Raw genomic sequence first — 20,605 nt, 5'->3', positions numbered from 1 at the left:
ATATTTTTATAACCTATCAGTTCACAACAGTTGATAAGCTTCTGTAAAGATAATCCTTAAAGTTATTAGAAAGAACTGCAAACACTGAGGAAATTTTGCAAGCTAATTAAGATGCAGTCATTTCTAGCTGTCAATAGTATCCATTAACTAACACAGATTGAAATACCGATCATTTTATAGAGAAAACATCCAGATCCAATCCTACTCCTGGAAATCCAGTCAGCTGGCTCAATACTTTTGTTCAATGGTCCCATAGTCGTCGTTCCTCCACTTGTCAGCTCTCCATTTTCTCTTTAAAGGCACTTATAGCTTCCAAATACATTAACCTTTGTTATCTACTGCAGTTGAATTGCATTTAAAAAAAAATTGTACCTTAAACTAGTTCTTGTCTGAGAGCAGACAGGCTTTATGGATTTATCAGAATGTACTCATATGTCAATATGTTGTAATTCAGCATCTGATACTTCCTCATGATAGGCATGTAGCTGGGATTCTAGTATGGCTGCAGCATTTTGCAAGGCTGCCATGTTACAGTCTGGCTTCCTAGTTAGACAGACATGTAATTGGTCACTGCATCCAGTCTACTCAGGTCATGTTGCAAGTGTTGCCTTTTTAAGAGCATTTGATCGCATTCAGAAATCTTTCACTTACTTTTTACAGTTCAGGGACCTACTAACCTTATTTAGATTCCCTGCGCAGAACAAATGAATCTGGAGGTGCTTCTGCTCTCTGATTAGTTCATAAAAGCGAGGAACAAACAATACACTGACTAGATTTATATCAAGATTGTTACCCTATTTGTACTTAAGTTGAACCAAATGACATCTGTGGCAGTTTTATAATATCCCCAAATCCACTGTAAAACTTTTTACACCAGATCATAAATGTAGTCTCAACAAGTTATCTCGCCAATCTCTCTGTAGCATTAGCTTCTTGCATAATTGCCACTAGTCACACGACTTCTGCTATCTCATCACCTCTGCTTTCTTGCTATGTGTTTGATACAGATGCTGATAATGAATCCAGACTGGCTTATGCAGAAGTAAAAACATACAACTGAAATCAAACACTTCAGAAAGATCAAAACACTAATTAAAGTGAACAGATGACCACACTATAGATACTCACGCAATAGAACGCCATATCACATACTGTTCTTCTTTACCATTAATGGAGGCCAGATCTCCTCCTATAGCTCGACAAAACTCTTGAGATTCAAGCCATGTTTTCTTTTGCTCTCCTCTTGAAAAAGGCTAACGAGAACATGTTTTACAATCAGATATAATAGACCATAAAGATCACAAGATCAAGAAACACCAGCTATTAAAAAGCCATTTACAATTCATTTATTCTGTGGGGATTACAGAAACTTTGTACACAGGGTTTTTAAGTGTTCACCTGTGTGAAACAGGTTTCATATGAGTGTATTTGAGCCAAGTTAGCAGACTGCAGTATTGGCTGCAAGCCAATACATAGGAGAACAGCACTTTTAATCTTAAAAGAATAGGGAGGGGAAATTAAGACCTGAAGATCAGAGTTTAGGGGAATAAAGACGATGTCAGAAACAAGAGTATTTTAACAAGAGGGGATAAGACCTCTACATAATCCATAAAGAAGCTTACAAAACAGTAAGAGACATTAGTAAACAAATTTTTATTATATTTATGTGCATCAAACAAGCAGAGACTACCTTCAGAACTAAGCAGCATACTTACTTTGAAACAGAAACTAATACGACTGTTTGAGTCCCAGCCTTCTGGACACCTGGGAACCGGAGTTGTTGTAGGAATAGGTGGAGGAGTCACTCCTTCTGCCCACACTTTGCATAGAAATTTTGCCTTTTCTTCACATTTTATTACATCCCATAATCCACCTGCAATGCCAGTTCTCATGGCAACACAGCCCAGCTTTCTTCCTGTTTGTAAACATGAATGCACAAAAGCAACATTTCAGGGGTCACTGAGAACTTAGGGAACTCCATATTCCAACCTGATGGAAATTAAATCTTTGTCTGTACAGAGTCAAAAATGTTTCTAATACATGAGAAAACAGTCCAAAAAACCAGTGGTTCATCCATATCTGAGATGCTGAACTGTACCTCACATCAAATCACCTCTAGTAGCTAACTCTGGCAACATCATTACCCGTGATCCAACAAACTCTCTAGAACTGAAGCTGTGGTTAGTGCTATGTTCTCAAATTTGTCTAATTTGACTAAGATTTTTGCTAATGAGCTTGCTATGTATGGACCTAGTGTTGGCTTCATGGTCTACATAACTTTACCACCTCACCTGACACTTTCTAATCAGCATCTAAAGCATGAAAGTTAAAGAGGATCAGAGGATCTCCTGAAAGGCAAATGCAACGTGCCAGAATCTTGGAAGCTGGGAGCATCCCCCTTGTGATGCGATTGTGTCAGAAATGGAAAGGCTTCCTACCCTGATAGGTATGTTTTATTAGAACACAAAAACATTAGAAAAGTTTTGATCAACAAAACTTAGCAATTAAGGAAACCACAAGTCTTCTGGGAAAGATATTAACTAAAAAAGATGAATAAAAACTCCCTTGCCCTCTTGTCCTTTCCTACAATCCCATTTTTCAGTCCAATAACTCTTAGGAGCTTCTCAGTATGAATGAATGCCCAGTGCTCTCTGAGTCCCTCTAGCTGTCTTCTCTCTTTGCCTTCAAGGCTTGACAAGGATATTCTATTCCAAAGATACTCCTGCTACTTCTGATCTAAAGTTGTGTTGAATGTTTCCCTGCTTGCCACCTCTCTTACTTTCTCATGTCTACCCTGCACTATGGAGACTCAGAGATGAGCCTGTTCTGTTCCACTCTATCTTCCTTCTATGAAAGTGTGACTCCTGTGCAGCAACTAACCTTCCTCCTTTCCATTCTTGCAGTTTGAAAAAAGTGAGGTTTTAAGTTTTTTCTGAGACCCTCTGAGAAAAATGACTTGCACCTAGCAGACAGAACCAAAACCACTGCAAGGCTGTTAAGTATTAAAGCAAATGAAATAAATCTGATATTTAACAAAACTTACAGACCTTAGGCAGACTGCTAGTAAGATTTTATATTTTCACATTGCAAAATAATAACAATTGGAGTGAACATTTAGGGTGCCCAAGATCATAACTTCAGGAATCATTCAATCTATTTTGGCCCTAGTGAACGACTGTTGAGTCATCTCCAGGTCCTCACCTACCACACACTGACACAATTTTTCTACATTACATTCTCCATAAATTGCTACCCACATCATTTTCACCTCAGATCTGTTCCTAATCACTCAGCAGCTATGTCAGCACTCCCTGCTGAAAGTGGCCCTGAGATCTTCTTTAAGACTGGAGACGCTTCATGCAGGCTTCATGCACATACCTCAAAACATTCAGTGAGCAAATGTACTATGAGACATGGCTGCACAGGCAGGACTTGCAAGCAGGGCATGGTATGCCTGCGGAGACTGCTCTTCTAAAGCAGTACAGACATAGTCAGACTTCCTCACAACAGCAGCAAATCAGAAACTTTTTTTCAGTTTAAAGTTTTTTTACAAGCTCACATTAAAAACTCACTTCAGGACCAAGCAGGAAGTCAGCAACAGCACTTACAGCATGCTTGAGAGAGCAGCCAGAAACTTTTGAGAACAGTTAGTCATTATACCACCAAGCAGGGGCTACAGAATGAGTTAAAAATATATAAGTAACGAGCAATGCATTTTGGGCTGTGCACTCATTACACAGTGTAGAGACATAGCTACCAGGCATTTCGGAATTCCAGTGCGTAAACAAGACAGATCTGCCATTAGTCCACTTGAAAGTTCCCTTTTCTTCTACATCTGAAAGTCCAATCCAAAAGTATTTTTCTGTTCTTAGCCCAACCAGGCTAGTCAGATAGGCTTGTTCATATCTGTTCAAAAGAACACAACTGTTAAATTATACTGGAAAAGAAAAAAAAGTTTAAATGGTTTGCTACTTTCCCAGAATTACCTTTTTACCTTCTTGAAAGAGTAGCTTAGATGGATTTACTTGAACAAAGCCAACAACAAAACATTATCCAATAGTTATTTAGTAAACTTGAATTCAAGATTATTCTATCTTCTCTTCTGCTGTCCAATAAAGGAGGTGACATAATGGTGGGCTGGCATGAAATTGGAAAAGTATGGGGAAGGAAGAAATCTGACATGACTTTAGTAGAATACCATTGCATTTTCTGAGAGTTTCTAGTACCCTTGTATTTTAATGACTTTTCGTTACAGACAAATCCAAAACTGGAAAAGGATTCTCTAGCACTACTGGAGAAATATAGAAAAGTAGAGGCCAGATTTGTACTGATACTGAATTATTAAACTAAAGTGCACTGCAAATCAGTCAATGATCATATGGAAAAAGTTATGCTTGAGAGCCAGACCCATGCAGAGAGGAAGCCTATCACAGTTCACTACAGTGTTTAAGAAGCAGTTCTTGCAAAATCAATGCAAATAAAAGAAGTCTCCCCTTAACAATGGTATAGTCTAAAGACCACATTAATGTTAAGCCATTTTTATCACATCTGCAGTACTAGAACATTTCTACTTAGACATTACAGAAACAAACAAGAGAAACTAAAGCACTGAGACAACCACAGGCAGGCTTTTTAACCCTAACTCTCATTTTCCCAACATGCCACATTCAATAATGTGCACCAGCTGCTCAGAAATTTACCATATATTGAACCATGGCTGAATTGTAATGGATTTTCAGGTACAAGGCATTTCTGTCTTCGCTTGATTTCTTACATAAAACTTTGAAAACGTAGCTCAATTCTAAGAGCTGTTACGTGAAACTACTTTTTGGGTGGAATTCAGAGCCATATCTCTTCATTTAATAATCAAATTGGATTCTTCATCCTTCACTCAAGCCAGCACAGTTAAGAAACAAAAAAAGTAAATCTATTTTCTTCCTCAGTGTAACAGTCTAGATCAATATTGATTTCACAGCCATCACCTATTTTTACTACAAATCGAATTCCTGGATTTGAACATATATTCAAAAACTCTGAGCAGTTTAGTATCTACAGACAGCTGTCCTCTCAAACCTATCTTCTCATTGATTTTGCTCTGGATCAGAATCTTTATTCTGATATTTAGATGATGTTAGACCCTCATGTGATCCCCTCAGGCAAGCAGACTTTTACATACCTGTCTTCAATAGTTGCTAAAAAAGCCTGATGCCTTTCACAGGTTTGATTTGCTTGAGAAAATGACACGAATGTATTTCCAATGAAGTAACAATAAAAACCATGTCTTTTCCAGCCCTGTCAAAATAAACATTAAGCAATCACATATGCTGCAGCTTTTCTAAACTTCTTTAAAAAAGAAAGAAAATAAATCCAAAACTGATTTATAATTCTATCACCTAGCTGTAAGACAAAGAAACAATTAAACTGAAAGAGCCAGAAGGGAAAATAATTTAACTAGGTAACACATAAAACATAACAGTATTTTGTATAATACTGAGGTGATGACTGATTTTCCTGTGGGTACCTCCATTTCAAAGTCAGTACCAGGCTTTGAATCTGTCTTTTCTCTATCTGCTTATCTAACAGTAAGTAACTCCAGCTATTTCATTCCCTGGATGGGAAAGCAAAGCAAAATATGGTCTGGGAAATTTGGATATGGTTCTCTAGAAAAGCACTGTAGGTCTTCAAAAGGTCTTAAAAGTGCAGAAGTTATAAATACTGTACATTCATTTATATATTACCTATGTACATTAAAACTGTACAGTAATGAAAGAACACAGACCCTTAAATGTTCGGTCACTTAACTGTGGTCACTTTAGGTCCTTGGATTGCAGTGCTTATGATAGCCTTATGTCCTTACTGTGGTTCAAAGTCAGAGATGACCAAGTGATACTGCTGATTACTCAGAGTGCCAGATCTTGGCTTTTTATAGGTTCCACAGAAAGAAGAATAAGCTTGTTGAAACCACTTACAAGAAGTAGTGACAACTACCTCTTTCACTATATACAGAGATGGGGAAAGAAGTCAGGTTGAATTGCTTGTCTCCTGAACTGAGATAACATTTGTGACAACAAAAATGGACTTCACTTCCTATTGTAGGCACTCAGAATGAATCTCCTGGCAAAGCTGGCAAATAATAAAGCACTTTACTTGAGCTCTCTGAGAATCATCTCTACATACCAGACAAATCGATAAACAGATTTTTACATCTTTGGGCTTAACATTATAAATATAGTTGTATATATTACATACATATAGGGAGGAACAAAACTTCTTTAAAACTTTGTTTCATGAAATGATTTCTGGCATATAATGACTTTTTAATCAGTGTCTCCCACTTACAAAGGCAGATGTGGCTTTGCTGTGAGCCTTCAGTGCTCAGTATGGGACTACACCTGACACACAGGCATTGCGCAATCATGAGAGCGCTCCTGAGACGCAAGTTTCAGCATGGCTTTTCAGAAAAGGATTGACAACTCAGACAAATTTGTTAATTATTAACTAACTTTAAGACTCTCTTCTAGTGTTTTGCTAATCAAATGCTATTAACTTGGAAATATGCTTACATATTTTGTAACTAGCCAAGTTTGCTGTAACTAGCCACAATTCACATACATTTCCTTCTGAGGGTCTTTAATTTCTCACCCATGAGAGACTTCTTTTTCTACCAGCATGCACTTAGTCCTCTAGGCAAAGATGAAGGAATCCTAGTGTTATGGGTGTTACCTGCTCCACCAATTGAATATTTGTAAGGCTCCCAGGTACTCTTTTTCAAACACAAGGAATAAATATCCAGGCAAGCTTTCCCTGCAGCTGTATAAAGCAGACTTTGGAGGAAAGGCAGTGACTTCATGGAAGAAAAAAACTCAGATTCCCTATAACCTAAAAAATTGTAGGAGGTTTTCTAGAATGATTGAACGTTATGTTACCAGAAGGTGAGCATTACAAAATCAGCAACAGATATTTGGCAGTTCAGAAGGAGTACAATCAGTTAATTTTGCTTAGGCACTCATAACAAATTCTTCAAAATAGGGAGCACTGCCAGAGGCCACAGCACAGCCTGCAGAACATTATGAAGACAAGCAGCCTCATTGCTGTGACTAACGTTGAAGAAAATGGTAGACAGCAGAAGAACAACTGCTGACACAGGCAAATTCCTCAAGAAGGCTTGATTGCAAAGCAAGGAAAATTGGCCTACTGCAGGAACTACAGGTTTGAATTTTGGTTTACGTTCTGGAAAAGGAAAGGGAGCATCAAGAGCCAAATGACAGTCAGAACCTAGAACTATTCACATGTATCACATCTGTCATGGAAATGAGAAGGCCAACTGTTCTGATGATGACAACAAAGACCCATTTTTCTGTTATTCTCTGTTCTTCCAGAGTCATCTAGGTGACATTTTCTTCTCTCAATCATTCTTAGCAGCCTATTCAGCTCAGACAACTTATACGTCACTTACTCTCTGGCAGCCCATGTCAATAGTTTCCTCTTCTGCAGGAGCTTCTGACATGGGTTTCCTTTTACAGATGTAGCCAATTTTCTTTTCACAAGAATGGTCTGCCCAAAATCCATCCTGAACATAAGAACAGAATATCAGTCAAGTGGAACTTAGTCTTCCAAAAATGTGCTCTACATTTTTAAGCAGTTAATGATTTTCTTCTATTTTTAAAAGACGCAAAGCCTACATCTAACTTCATTACTTAATTCCAACCTCATTCCAACCTCTTTTCTTGTACTGGGGCCAATTCACCACTGCTTTACACGTTCCCTGATTATTTACCCTGATGAAAAGTGAACCCGAGGAGGTGATAGCAAAATTCCACTATCTTTACACAGACTACTGATTTAATAACCGTGCAAGATGAAATGGAGGGGTCATCTGTCTCCATAGAATCCCAGCTGAAACAGGAAATGTAACAGAAGACTACATTACAACAAAAATAAGTTCAAATAAAAACACATCTCAGATCACCAAATTCAATGAAAAATAGATGGACAAAAATCATAACATAATGAACAGGCACATTATAAATATAAGTGCTTTTTAATGGCACTGTTGCATGCCTTACTGTTACAATTCATTTCCAACTTCCTGTCAGGGCCCTGGGGGCACTAATAGGCCTTAATGGCCTTGAGCAGCCTTACCTGGGCCTCTGCCCACACCCCTGCCTGTGGGCTCAGGGGCTCAACTTAAGCTCAGGCCTGGTCTCCACCTCACAGAACTACTGTCTCCAGCTCCATCACAGCCATGGCTGTACCTGGCTATGGACCTCACGGATCTGGACTCTGACTTGTGGACTATCTTCCTACTACTTTGTCACTCAGCCCTGCTTTGTCACTACAGACCTGCCTGGCAATCACTGGACTGTGTCTGACCCTGTTTGTCTTCACCGGTCCTGATCCTGACTCAGCTACTTGGTTTGACCTCAGACCTGACTCATCACCATGGACTTGCCTGAGGATCCAAACCCAGGGCTGTTCCCAGCTCCTCTGGGCCTGTCCTGTTCCCTCGCTGGGGGTGGTGGGACAGTCCCTGGCTGGTGAGGCTCCTGTCCTGCCGACTGTGTTACCACGCTCGGCTCATGGCCTCAAAGGAGGAGCAGCCAACCGTCACTGCTCCCTCTCACTTCCTTCTTTTTCATTATCCTAGAAGACTAATTATCTGCTGCTAAATATGAGCAGCAGAGAGACCAGCTACATAAAGCAATGGTTACAGAAAACTTTTATAATAGTTCACATTCTCAAGGAACTAAAGAACCACATAGCTGGAAGACCTCAAAACATCCTCTATCTCAATCCCTCAAAGTGAGGGAGGAAGTAATTTAATTAGAATATCCCTGCTGCCTTCCAACTAACCTGTTGTTAACCACACAAATAAATCACCCTAAGTAGCCAGTTCTGCATTTTTGCTAAATAAACAATTGGAAGAATTTATCCCATCCTCTGTAACAAGCTGTATATATTTGAAGACTTATTCTCTCTTCCAAACTACTCTTTTCAAAACAACAAAAAAAGTTTATTTCTTCAGCCAAGACCTACATCATGCTTTCCATATTGCTTTTGAACACTGACACAAATGAAGGAGTGACAGTCCTACTGAAGTAGCAAAATGGAAAAGCAGGCTGTTATTTTTATTTATAGCCTCAGCCATAAATATATCTCTGCTGGAATTAAAAAGGCATCTGATGCTCAGATAAAAGTCTCACTTAATACATATTCACTGTCGGAGGATTTCAAAATCCTTCTGTACTGACAGACACTGTGTTAGGTAAAGGAGGAGGAGGCTTGGTCTAGCAGAGGCTGCAGTCCTCTGCTCCTTCCTGAACTAAAGGTCTAGCAGCCTGAACTGGGTATTTTCCTCTGGTTCTTGGCACAGTATTAAGCATGCCAGCTTGACATCAGATATTCTGCCTCTGAAGAATGGCCATGGGTTATCCAGCTGCACTGAATGCTGCCACTTTTAGCATGACACATATAACATGACCAGCGAGTCCAAATCTTCATGCTTTGTGAACCTGGCCATATTATTTTAATACCCAGCCAAATGTTAGATCCCTTTTGTAATTTTTGTCATCTATGAAAAGATCTGACTATGCACACATAAGCAATCACACACCACTGTGTACGTCTGTAACTATTCTTGATGCTTCATATCACATTCCAGTGGGGCCATCTGAGCATATACTTCAAGACTTACAATACAAAGAGATGGTGAGGACATAAATGGATTGACTTCCATTTCTCCTTCCATTTCCTCATCCACTAGCTTTCAATGTGTGGCCAAATGGAGATGGCAACAGGAGGAGACATTAGGCAGATCAACGGTGGTTCTTTCAGGGCTTAGCATTCAGAGTGGCATGAATTCACTATAGACTATATTGTTATTGCCCTTGCACCAGAGGATGCTACTAGAGCAAGTTGCAATCTCTCCCTGCCCTGCCTTTCTCCTGAAATCTCATGGAATTAACCAAATTTGTCTTTCCTCTACCCATGCAGCAGAAACTGAGGTAGCTACTCTTTTCTAGATAAATGCAACAGGTGCTGGTATTTAAACTATTAGAAGAAGGGACTTTCTTAGGTTTGCAGCAAACTGGAATCTAGTTGGTGGATCCCCGATTCTGTGCACAAATATGGATTTTTAGCTTGAATCCAAGTTTCCTAAAATTCTCTAACACTTAGTTTGGCCAGCAAATGCTATCCAGATCCTCCCTCAGGCAAAAACTGCTCCTTGCCATTTTTTCTTGAAAGTCTTCAAGGGAAAGAGGTCAAGTCTTTCTGATAAAAATCAGACATCCATTAACGTGATGACTTTGCCAGCGCATTTAAGTTGCCCTAAATGTTTTAAAATACTGTAAAAAGATAAATGAAACAAAAATGATTTCAGGAAGGATCTATGAATAACAGAAAGCGATCTTAGCACTCTTTTCAAATAACTATCCATATTACCAAATGCTTGTCAGCCTCTAACTTCCTGTAACACTCCCTGCACCAATACCTCCCTGCATAATACCATAAAACCCCAAATTTCACACCAACAGATAAGGGTAGCTAAAGGGCACAGTATGGTAGATGAGATAAAACCTCAACTAACTGCTCCTTGCAACTCAACACCTACATGAACCAAGGCCAAGTGACCCTGCAAACCTCCCCTTCCTGAATTTCAAGAAGTTCTCCAGGCTTTACCAGTAAAAAGGTCAAGTGCCTTTACCTTGGCAGTTGAAGCAAGTGCCATTTCCAACCTCAGGTAAGCTGACTGACCCCAACATTCATGCATTCAGCTTTTTGCCACTGCCTGAGCCTATAATTCTGTAAGTTAGACAAAGCATCTACTACATCATCATCTAACATTGGCATAGCCACTGCCCAGGAAGCACAGACAACAGAGCATGAAAATCCTTATGCTCTTAAGAATCTGTTTGTTCAACTACTATGCACATCATAGTCTGGTTGCCATGGAAGAAATACACATTTAAACACTTCTCAAAGTATGACCACTACTACAGTGGAGAAGAATTCAAAAAAGATTATAATCTTACTCATGCTTCTGACCAGGGCAAAATTCTTCACTAAAACACACATCAAATTCTAATCTTCCGGACACATCTGACTGCACATGAAGTTCCTTTTCCGTGCTGAATTCTTAATGAAGCAATAAAACTGCAGACCTCAATTCTGCCCTGGCCAAAAAACACTCCTACACACATAGTTCTGTTCAACGTAGGGAGATTAATATGCTGTAGTCTTAACGGCTTTCTTCTTCCATGGATACTACTAAGGTTTTACTCTCTCAAGGATGATGTTCTTCTTAGCTTCCTCATTCCTTTCTGGAACTGATCCTGTGGTCTCTTTTTCACCTTCATCTAAGAATGCATCTGCTACCTCCCCAATGTTGCCTAGAACTTCCTCCTAGACCTGCTACAGAGCTGGCTCAAACCTCTCCCACTGGACTCAATCTCACTTTCTGAAGTTGAGTGTGTGTGCACCAGAATGATGCAGAGATGTATGAACCAGCTCCATGCACACTCACCACCACTGCTGTTGATGATGGCACCTAACTGAAGTAAGATAGGAAAATCAGCCTTTTGGGAAAAAGACTTCCCAATTTCCTTGTATTTACTGAAGTTTTCTGTTTTGAAGTCTATCAGTTATTCTGCTACCCTCACACCTTCACATTCACTTTCCTTCAAATTTTCTTCCATCTTGAGACTCTCAAACAGCTTCTCACTATTAGGTAAGAAATACAAAAGCCTTTACAAAATTTTTGGATCTTTGCCATTAAATGTGCTTATGCCATTAAATGCTGTACATTCCATGAAGTATACAGAGGAGTTGGGGGGGAAAAAAAGACATTATTTTTTTCAATGCTGTCAATGGCAAACATAAAAATACAGTCCAAAATACAAAAGTAAATTATATTTATATCTTTGTTTGTTACCCCAGAGATATGAAAGCCTGTTTTTTTCTTATGTATGAAAAAACTATTCTAAAGTTTGATATTTTGAGACATACTGGAACTAGAAGCAAGAACTGAAGTTTATTTCATCTTTTCTTTAATTTTGCTTCTGAGTGTATGCTTCCCCTATGAGGCAAGCTCTGTACAATCTTCAGGCCAATTGGGGAAAAAAAATTAATTCTCCTCTTCAATTTATAAGTGTGCTCACCAAAAGCACAGCCCTTAAGTCTTAATTCTGCAAAATAAGAAAATGCCTTTGTTATGAGAAAATACCTTTTTTTCACTCCTGATTAAACAGGTAAACCCTGAAGGAGGTGGTAAGTAAGTTCAATGGTTTTAATTTTTATCACAAAGAGGAAAAATACCATTTTGCAACATCACACACTATGACTGACTTTTATTCCAGATGATTATCTCAGCTTCTGCAGTAGGCCTAGATTATCTGTCATGGCCACATTCCACAGGGCAGCCTTTCGAAGCAGCGTTGTAACTGCAGGTATATAGTCACTCAGTAAAGGCTTCCACTAATGCCCTTAGTAACTATTTTCCTCACAGCTGTTAATGTGCAGGGCAGAAATAAGCATAAAATCTAATCCACCTAGACTCCAGACCCAGGATTTATAACTTTGTCTAGGAAAAGAAAGCTAGTGCTTCTTAAAAGGGTCTTAAAACAAACTTCTAATTCTACTGTAAAGCACACAAACATGTGTAAATGTTTTTCTTTGGGAAGCTATGAAGACATATTGGATGAATTTGGATTTTTTCTAATTGACTGAATATGGGATATACAGCTAATTTAAGAAATAGTACTGGCAATTTTTAATGATGTTAGAGAGAAATGTATGTTCAGATGAAAAAAGTTTCTTCTGAAGGCCACATGCACAAACTGAAATCCAGAAATATGGATCTCGGGGAAAGTAGCCTTCAAGGAAAGCCAACAAGGCTTACTTCTCAGGGAATCAAAAACAACAACCTTCTGGCAACCTTGAACAGGGAACTTTCATCAAAAAAGTAATACCTATAAACTTCTACTCTAGGCTGCTTCAAACAGTAATATCCCCTACTCTTATGCTCTTGAATAGAAAAAAAGCCCAAATGATAAATGAAATGATGTGATAATTAAGCCGATGGCTGCATGACTTTACCTTTCCCCTCATGACGACACAGTCCTCTTGCCTATTGTTTGCATGAGTGGGTTCTCCACGAAGCCACTTGGTGTATGTCACAGGTGTGCCATCACTCCATTCAAAATACATCTGAACTTTAAGGTCATTCAGCCCAATCCACAGCTCATCATCTGGCTCTAAAACATATGATTAATATGGTTGATAAACAGGCCTTTTATATGATATAAACCTTTATTGCCATGGAACAGAAAAGAATTTATGCTCAGGAAGGTTAAAAGGCAGTCACAGGAAATTAAGCTTCCCTATTTCATAAAGAAGGCAGACTGTTCCCAGAATCACAGAAGGGTTGAGGTTGGAAGGAACCTCTAGAGATCATCTAGTCCAATCCCCCTGCTCAAGCAGCGGCAACTAGAACACATTTCCAAGGATTGTGTTTGGCTCCATCCTCTCTACACTCTCCCTTCAGATACTTATACGCATTCATAAGATCCCACCTCAGTCTTCTCTTCTCCAGGCTAAACAGGCCCAGCTCTCTCAGCCTTTCCTCATAAGAGAGATGCTCCAGTCCCCTAATCATCTTTGTAGCCCTATGCTGGACTCGCTCCAGGAGCTCCATGTCCCTCTTGTACCGGGGAGCCCAGAACTGGACACAGTACTCCAGATGGGGCCTCACCAGGGCTGAGCAGAGGGGGACAATCACCTCCCTCGACCTGCTGGCAACACTCTTCCTGATGCACCCCAGGAGACCATTGGCCTTCTTGGCCACAGTGGCACATTGCTGCCTCATGCTTAACTTGGTGTCCACCAGCACTCCCAGGTCCTTCTCCGCAGAGCTGCTCTCCAGCAGGTCAACCCCCAACCTGTACTGGTGCATGGGGTTATTCCTCCCTAGGTGCAGGACCCTGCACTTGCCTTTGTTGAACTTCATGAGGTTCCTCTCCACCCACCTCTCCGGCCTGTCCAGGTCTCTCTGAATGGCAGCACAGCCCTCCGGTGTATCGGCCACTCCTCCCAGTTTGGTATCGTCGACAGACTTGCTGAGGGTGCACTCTGTCCCTTCATCCAGGTCATTGATGAAGAAGTTGAACAAGACTGGACCCAGTACTGACCCCTGGGGGACACCGCTAGCTACAGGCCTCCAACTAGACTCTGCGCCGCTGATCACAACCCTCTGAGCTCTGCCATTCAGCCAGTTCTCAATCCACCTCACTGTCTACTCATCTAGCCCACACTTCCTGAGCTTGTCTATGAGGATGTTATGGGAGACAGTGTCAAAAGCCTTGCTGAAGTCAAGGTAGACAACATCCACTGCTCTCCCCTCATCTACCCAGCCAGTCCTTCCATCATAGAAGGCTATCAGATTGGTTAGGCATGATTTCCCCTTGGTGAAGCCATGCTGACTACTCCTGATCACCTTCTTTTCCTCCACATGCTTGGAGATGGCCTCCAGGATGAGCTGTTCTATCACCTTTCCAGGAATGCAGGTGAGGCTGACTGGCCTGTAGTTGCCTGGGTCCTCCTTCTTGCCCTTTTTGAAGACTGGGGTGACACGGGCTTTCTTCCAGTCCTCAGGCACCTCTCCTGTTCTCCATGACCTTTCAAAGATGATAGAGATTGACCTAGCAATAACATCCGCCAGCTCCCTCAGCACTCATGGGTGCATCCCATCAGGGCCTATGGATTTGTGGGTGTCAAGTTTGCCTAAATGATCTCTAACCCGATCCTCCTCGACCAAGGGAAAGTCTTCCTTTCTCCAGACTTCCTCTCTTGCCTCCAGGGTCTGGGGTTCCTGAGGGCTGGCCTGACCAGTAAAGACTGAAACAAAGAAGGCATTCAGTAACTCTGCCTTCTCTGCATCCTTCGTCACCAGGGCACCCACCCCATGCAGCAGTGGGCCCACATTTTCCCTATCTTCCTTTTGCTATTGATGTATTTGAAGAAGCCCTTCTTGTTGTCCTTGACACCTCTTGCCAGATTTAATTCCAAACGGGCCTTAGCCTTCCTCGTCACATCCCTGCATACTCTGACAATGTTCCTATATTCCTCCCAAGTGGCCTGTCTCCCTTTCCACTTTCTGTAGACTTCCTTCTTCTGGTTGAGTTTTGCAAGGAGCTCCTTGCTCATCCATGCAGGTCTCCTACCTCCTTTGCTTGACTTCCTACTCATAGGGACGCACCGCTCTTGAGCCTGGAGGAAGTGATGTTTGAATATTAACCAGCTCTCTTGAACACCCCTTCCTTCTAGGGCCCTCACCCATGGGATTACTCCAAGTAGGTCCCTGAAGAGGCCAAAGTTTGCTCTCCTGAAGTCTAGGGTTGTGATCCTACTTAGTGCCTTGCTGCCTCCTCGCAGGATCCTGAACTCCACCATCTCATGGTCACTGCAGCCAAGGCTGCCCCCGACCTTCACATCTTCCACCAGTCCTTCTTTGTTTGTTAGTACGAGGTCCAGCAGCACACCTCTCCTTGTTGGCTCCTCCACCACCTGGGTCAAGAAGTTGTCACCAATGCTCTGCAGGAACCTCCAGGACTGTTTGTGCCTAGCTGTGTTGTCTTTCCAGCAGATATCGGGGTGGTTGAAGTCCCCCATGAGAACCAGGGCCTGCGATCGTGAGGCTACTTCCAGCTGTCTGTAGAAGGCCTCATCGACTTCCTCTTCCTGATCAGGTGGCCTGCAGTAAACACCCACAACAGTGTCACCCATGCTAGCCTGCCCTTTAATCCTTCCCCATAAGCTCTCGACTCGCTCTTCATCCACCCCTAGGCACAGCTCAATACATTCCAGTTGCTCTCTCACATAAAGAGCAACTCCACCACCTCGCTTTCCTGGCCCGTCTTTCCTAAAAAGCACATAGCCATCAAATGGTCAAGAATTAGTGGAGTCACTTTCTACATAGCATTATCTCCTCTAAAGAAGAAATGCTGTCACAAAGTTCTGCAACCTTCTCTAAAGCTAGGTGACTAAATAGTAAGAACTTTTTTTCATAGCCACCTTATAAATAAGCTGTTTCCTACTCTCCCAGACATGCACTGGGCCATGTTTGTGCCATATCACATGCTGCATTTCCATGTAAACACAGAACTTTCCACAATGTACTTCTTTATTCTTCTTCATGTTCCTCTCTAAAGTTCTCCTTTGTGGCTGATGCCAACAAAAACTGACCAAGTTTGGCTGTTATGTCAATACTCATCTCATTGTATCCCCTCTTTGTTTGTTTTATCATGAGACTGTGAATTGTTTGGCGCAAAGACTGGCTTTTGTTCTGTTTGTACAGCACTGAGTGCAGCAGCAGATTTCTGATGCAGACAAGATTTTCTAGGCACTGCAATACATGGTGTTCTCATCTCCATGGTGAGTAATGGTAATTTGATACCTTCATAAGACTGCCTTAAAAGGCTTCTTCAGTCATTTCAATTTTCTTCCTCTGAAAAGAAAACTTTCAAAATAGTCTGTTGCAGGGAGTGTGCCATATGTGAGAAGCCTGGCTTCCTTCAAGACTGCTTGCCTTTCAGAAACATTCACTTTTACAAAAACAGTGCAGCTCAGTCAGTCAAGGAAAGTCAAGAAAGCATTAAATTATGAAATAATGTACTTCCAAGGAGTAAGGTGAATGCATCTATTTTCCTTCAGAGCCAAATGCAAGTCTAACTAATTTAAAATACCTAATATCCCATATCTAGAGGTCCCACCTTTCCTGATAATCCCTTGAAAGAAGAAAAGAATTACAGGCCTGTTCATTAAATGACAAGAAATCACTGTTTCAGGGATATGGAGACAAGCACAAGTTACCACGGAGTTGGCTAGGATGCAGAATTAAAGCATATGAGATATTTTATGATTGCCACTCTAAGAATGCTGTTAGACTGCAGGCCAATGTGGCTTACTGCACTTTCAGTGAAGGATAAACCACCTCTCACTTACCTGGGACTAAGAGCACCCATAAGATCAGTTACTGCACAGAAGCAAACATAGGTGTGAACATGCTCCTCCTGCCAAAAAGCAGTGATTGATGCTATATTCAAAATCAGGTCCATGCAAAGCAATATCAGCCACAAAACTGCCCCACAGTCAGCATGACCACATCTCCCTTGATGAACACCCTGCACCTGTAGCCTAACTTGCTTTGCGGTAACTCAAATATATGCTTAGAAGCTGAGATCTACTGCCTAAGAAATGTATTTATATGAAGCACATCTGAATCCACATACTGGGACAGACATCTTTCTTTTCCAGAAGAAACACAGGTGGCAGGACCTGACTTAAAGAATTAGGACATGGCAGTGCTAGTAATAGAACTCAAATCTTCCCACACTGTCTTGACCAACAAACATTGTTTCCTCTCACCTATCTTTGCAGACTGGCAGTAACATTTCTCCCATCCTCTGAAAAGATTGAAAATTATTTTTATCTGAGTAAGAGGAGGTAGAAGCAGATCCTGAGAAACAGGAGTTTGGGTTTGATGCAATTCACAACATTGATCACAGCTATTCTCTGACAGTAGTTTGTTTCTTTTAGCGCTCTTACTGTTCTTTTTTCTTCCAAACATTTTTGAAGCTTAAAATTTAACTCCCTCTGCACCCCATGATCAAGACTTTTCTGAAACAGACTCCTACTTTTCTTAGTAAATAAGACATATTCAAGACCCTTAATTTTCTTAGTATAAATATTGATCTGTCATAACAAAAAATACTCACGGTACCCAAGCTGAGAAATAACAAAGCTGTACTCCTCAACATTATGGATGCTCGCCAGATCCCCATCCTCCTTTCTGCAAGAAGTTAAGGCATTCTTCCATATTTTGGGATCCCTGTGAATTATGTAACAGTGACCAGCATACGACATCCATCGATCAGGACATCTAATAGGCACGTTAGACTCTGAAAAGAGATGTCCATGAACAGTTTTAGAATGTTATTCTTATGTAAAGACTGAAAATTACATAAGCAATGATTTAACAAACAAATTAATTATATATGTTTTTCATGAAGAACCGCAGAGCTGAAAAATATGTACAGGGAAGATAAAATGCAAGCATGATTAAAAATTAAAACTTCCAAATTTTTTTAGAGAATATTACAGTTGCAAAAGAAATGCTCGCAACACAGGAAAAGACAGAATTAAAACTGACTGTCAAAATACATTTTTGGCCATACAAAACACACTTTTTAAGCATACATGCTATGACCCCTCTTAAAATATAAGGTCTACAGAGCTGTGCTCTGTCAGTTTTCTGCACTCATGTTAGCATTTCTCTTCATTCTCCAGGCTGCATTGATACATGATAAGAACTCAGGCACACAAAACATATATATGAAGGCAATTTTTTCCCCACAAACCTTAAGCATTTTACGGATTAGTCCTATTTGCTACAATAGCAAAGAAAAGAGAACTGATTCTACAGCATCACAAGAGAATCCAAATAAAAATACTGCTTTTAGGAACCCTTTTAAAAGGCTCCATTGAGAAAATTATACTGCCAAAGTAAATGACTTATGCTTAAAAATTGCTTTTAGAAGTTCAACAAACAAGACAGCACCGGAGCACTGCCAACAACCACACTGTTGTTCAGCAAACAATTCAGTCTTGGGAGGAGTGCCATCCAAAAGTCTGATAAACACAATACCACTGTTACAGAAACAAATTATGACTCTTGCAGCACTCTATTTATAATCAGCAGAAGGGCTTAGCAAACACCACTGTATAGAGCAGAACATAGATTGCAGGTTTGCAGAAATTCTGTTGGCAAAAAATCTTATTATGTGTGTTGGGGCAGTAGAAGCAACATGTTTGTGTATGACACCGACTGGGTATATTCCATGGAAATATTTAAGTAGGCATCCAAAGTCATGATCAGTCAGGCCCAGGTTGCAAACACATATCCTGTTTCAGCTGGAATATGCCAACAATTAGTAGGTACTTAGTGTCACAACACAGATTTCTAGCACAGCTATAAACATAGCCTGCCATTTGCAGACCTGCGTCAAGAAAGTGTTAGCACGTTCTCAGAAAGTGTTAAGTAATGAACTTCGTCTCCCCAGGAAGGAGGGGCTCAGTGCTGGGTCAGAGCACCATCAATCCTGCCACAGAAGGGAAAGAACTGGAATAGAGAGGGAGAACCCTGAAAAGTCAAACTGATTGTACTTAGTGTTGTTGGGATAAGTGAGGGAGGAAAGGGAGAAAGCAAAGTGGCAAATGCTGTTGTAGTCAGTCTGATGCTTTAGACAGCTGTCTAATTCATCCTATGTCTGTACTGGTCTCTGGCTATATGGCATTTTAAGGTGTTTGCTACAGGAGTCAGAGAACAGCTTTGAAAACAATGTAGGCTTATATGTACCTCCAACAAACTTTGTGCATCCTTCTGCAAACTGTTATCACTGAATAGAACAAACATCAGCAGTTCAGTCATGGATACAAAGACTATCACAAAGCTCTTTATTCCCCAGTGAAACTGTAAAAGTCTGTTTTTCAGACTGTGGGACTATTACTGTAAACACTAAAGCAGCTGTGGCAGGCTGGAAGGCTCTTCTGGTTGTAAATCCAGTGATGCCATGTAATTTGTTACAGGCAGCAAAATAAGAGAAGCAGTTGACAGTATAGTTTCTTTGGTACACATCTGCACGTCTTACTGAATGACACAGTGAGGTAAGAGTAAGCCTTCAGTTCTTCATTCCTAGTATTCAGACAAAATGAACTCTGTGCTTCCCCCTTCTCCTATTAAAGAAAATGCACATGATGACTCAAAGCCATATAACCATTTTTTCATCCTAATGAAAAATAAGTGCTAGACCCTGAATTTCATCTAATTTAAGCCAAAGAAGCAATTCAAATTTAAACAAATACGAGGCAATCAAGGAAATCACGTTAGTGTGTAGAAAACGTTATCCCAGATGTCCAGCTGATGGATTTACTGTGGAACAGATCAACACACAGAAATGAAGCTTGTAAGCATAGAATGGTTTTTTGGTAACAACTTTTCCTCAAAAAGACAGCAATCAATTTTGTAAGCTATTTAAGTTTGGTTTCCTGAAGTCTGAAGGTCTCACAATAATTGACTTGGGTGCCTATGGGGTGAAAGCACTAACTAAAGTTTGCCTCAAGATTCAAGCATTCAGAATTTCTCTCTCCCATATCCATTCTCTATGGTCTGATAAGACAGAGCTCACATGGCAGTCACAACAGTGACACTAATATAATTCCTCTCCTCTAATCAGAGGTTTGGTTTTATGAAACATTTGGAAACGTAACACTTTAGGATCACTAGACCTTGCCAGATTGGGATGAAATCTGTTTCAGCAGTCACTCGATAGAGGTGGACGGACAGACAGCATGATCACACATGCCCATTTCCTTAGAAAATGAAGTTAAAAAATAAACTAGTTTTGCCAGTGAAATTAAAAGGCTGCTATTGATCCATTTAGCTGTATTAGGGGGCAAATGCTCTGAAGCCCTAACAGTCTTGCATAACCTACATGTATATAATTATGTGGCCCCCTGGTGGAAAAAAACTTTTGCTGCAAAAAGCTACATA

General features: G+C 40.6%; 1 protein-coding gene across 1 annotated transcript in view; it reads right to left on the bottom strand.

Annotated features, from left to right (window-relative positions):
- MRC1 (mannose receptor C-type 1) overlaps positions 1–20,605 on the bottom strand; it is a 60,005-nt gene that overhangs the window by 23,676 nt on the left and 15,724 nt on the right. The window contains exons 7-13 of the mRNA XM_013949346.2: positions 17,772–17,954; positions 13,096–13,253; positions 7,457–7,570; positions 5,177–5,292; positions 3,758–3,906; positions 1,716–1,915; positions 1,129–1,253 (exon numbers count right to left, since the gene is read on the bottom strand). Coding sequence (XP_013804800.2) covers positions 1,129–1,253; positions 1,716–1,915; positions 3,758–3,906; positions 5,177–5,292; positions 7,457–7,570; positions 13,096–13,253; positions 17,772–17,954 — 1,045 coding nt within the window. The remainder of the gene's footprint in view (positions 1–1,128; positions 1,254–1,715; positions 1,916–3,757; positions 3,907–5,176; positions 5,293–7,456; positions 7,571–13,095; positions 13,254–17,771; positions 17,955–20,605) is intronic.

Source organism: Apteryx mantelli, chromosome 2 (assembly GCF_036417845.1).
Source record: "Apteryx mantelli isolate bAptMan1 chromosome 2, bAptMan1.hap1, whole genome shotgun sequence".
NCBI lineage: Eukaryota > Metazoa > Chordata > Aves > Apterygiformes > Apterygidae > Apteryx > Apteryx mantelli.
This window is presented reverse-complemented; position numbering and strand designations above follow the sequence as displayed.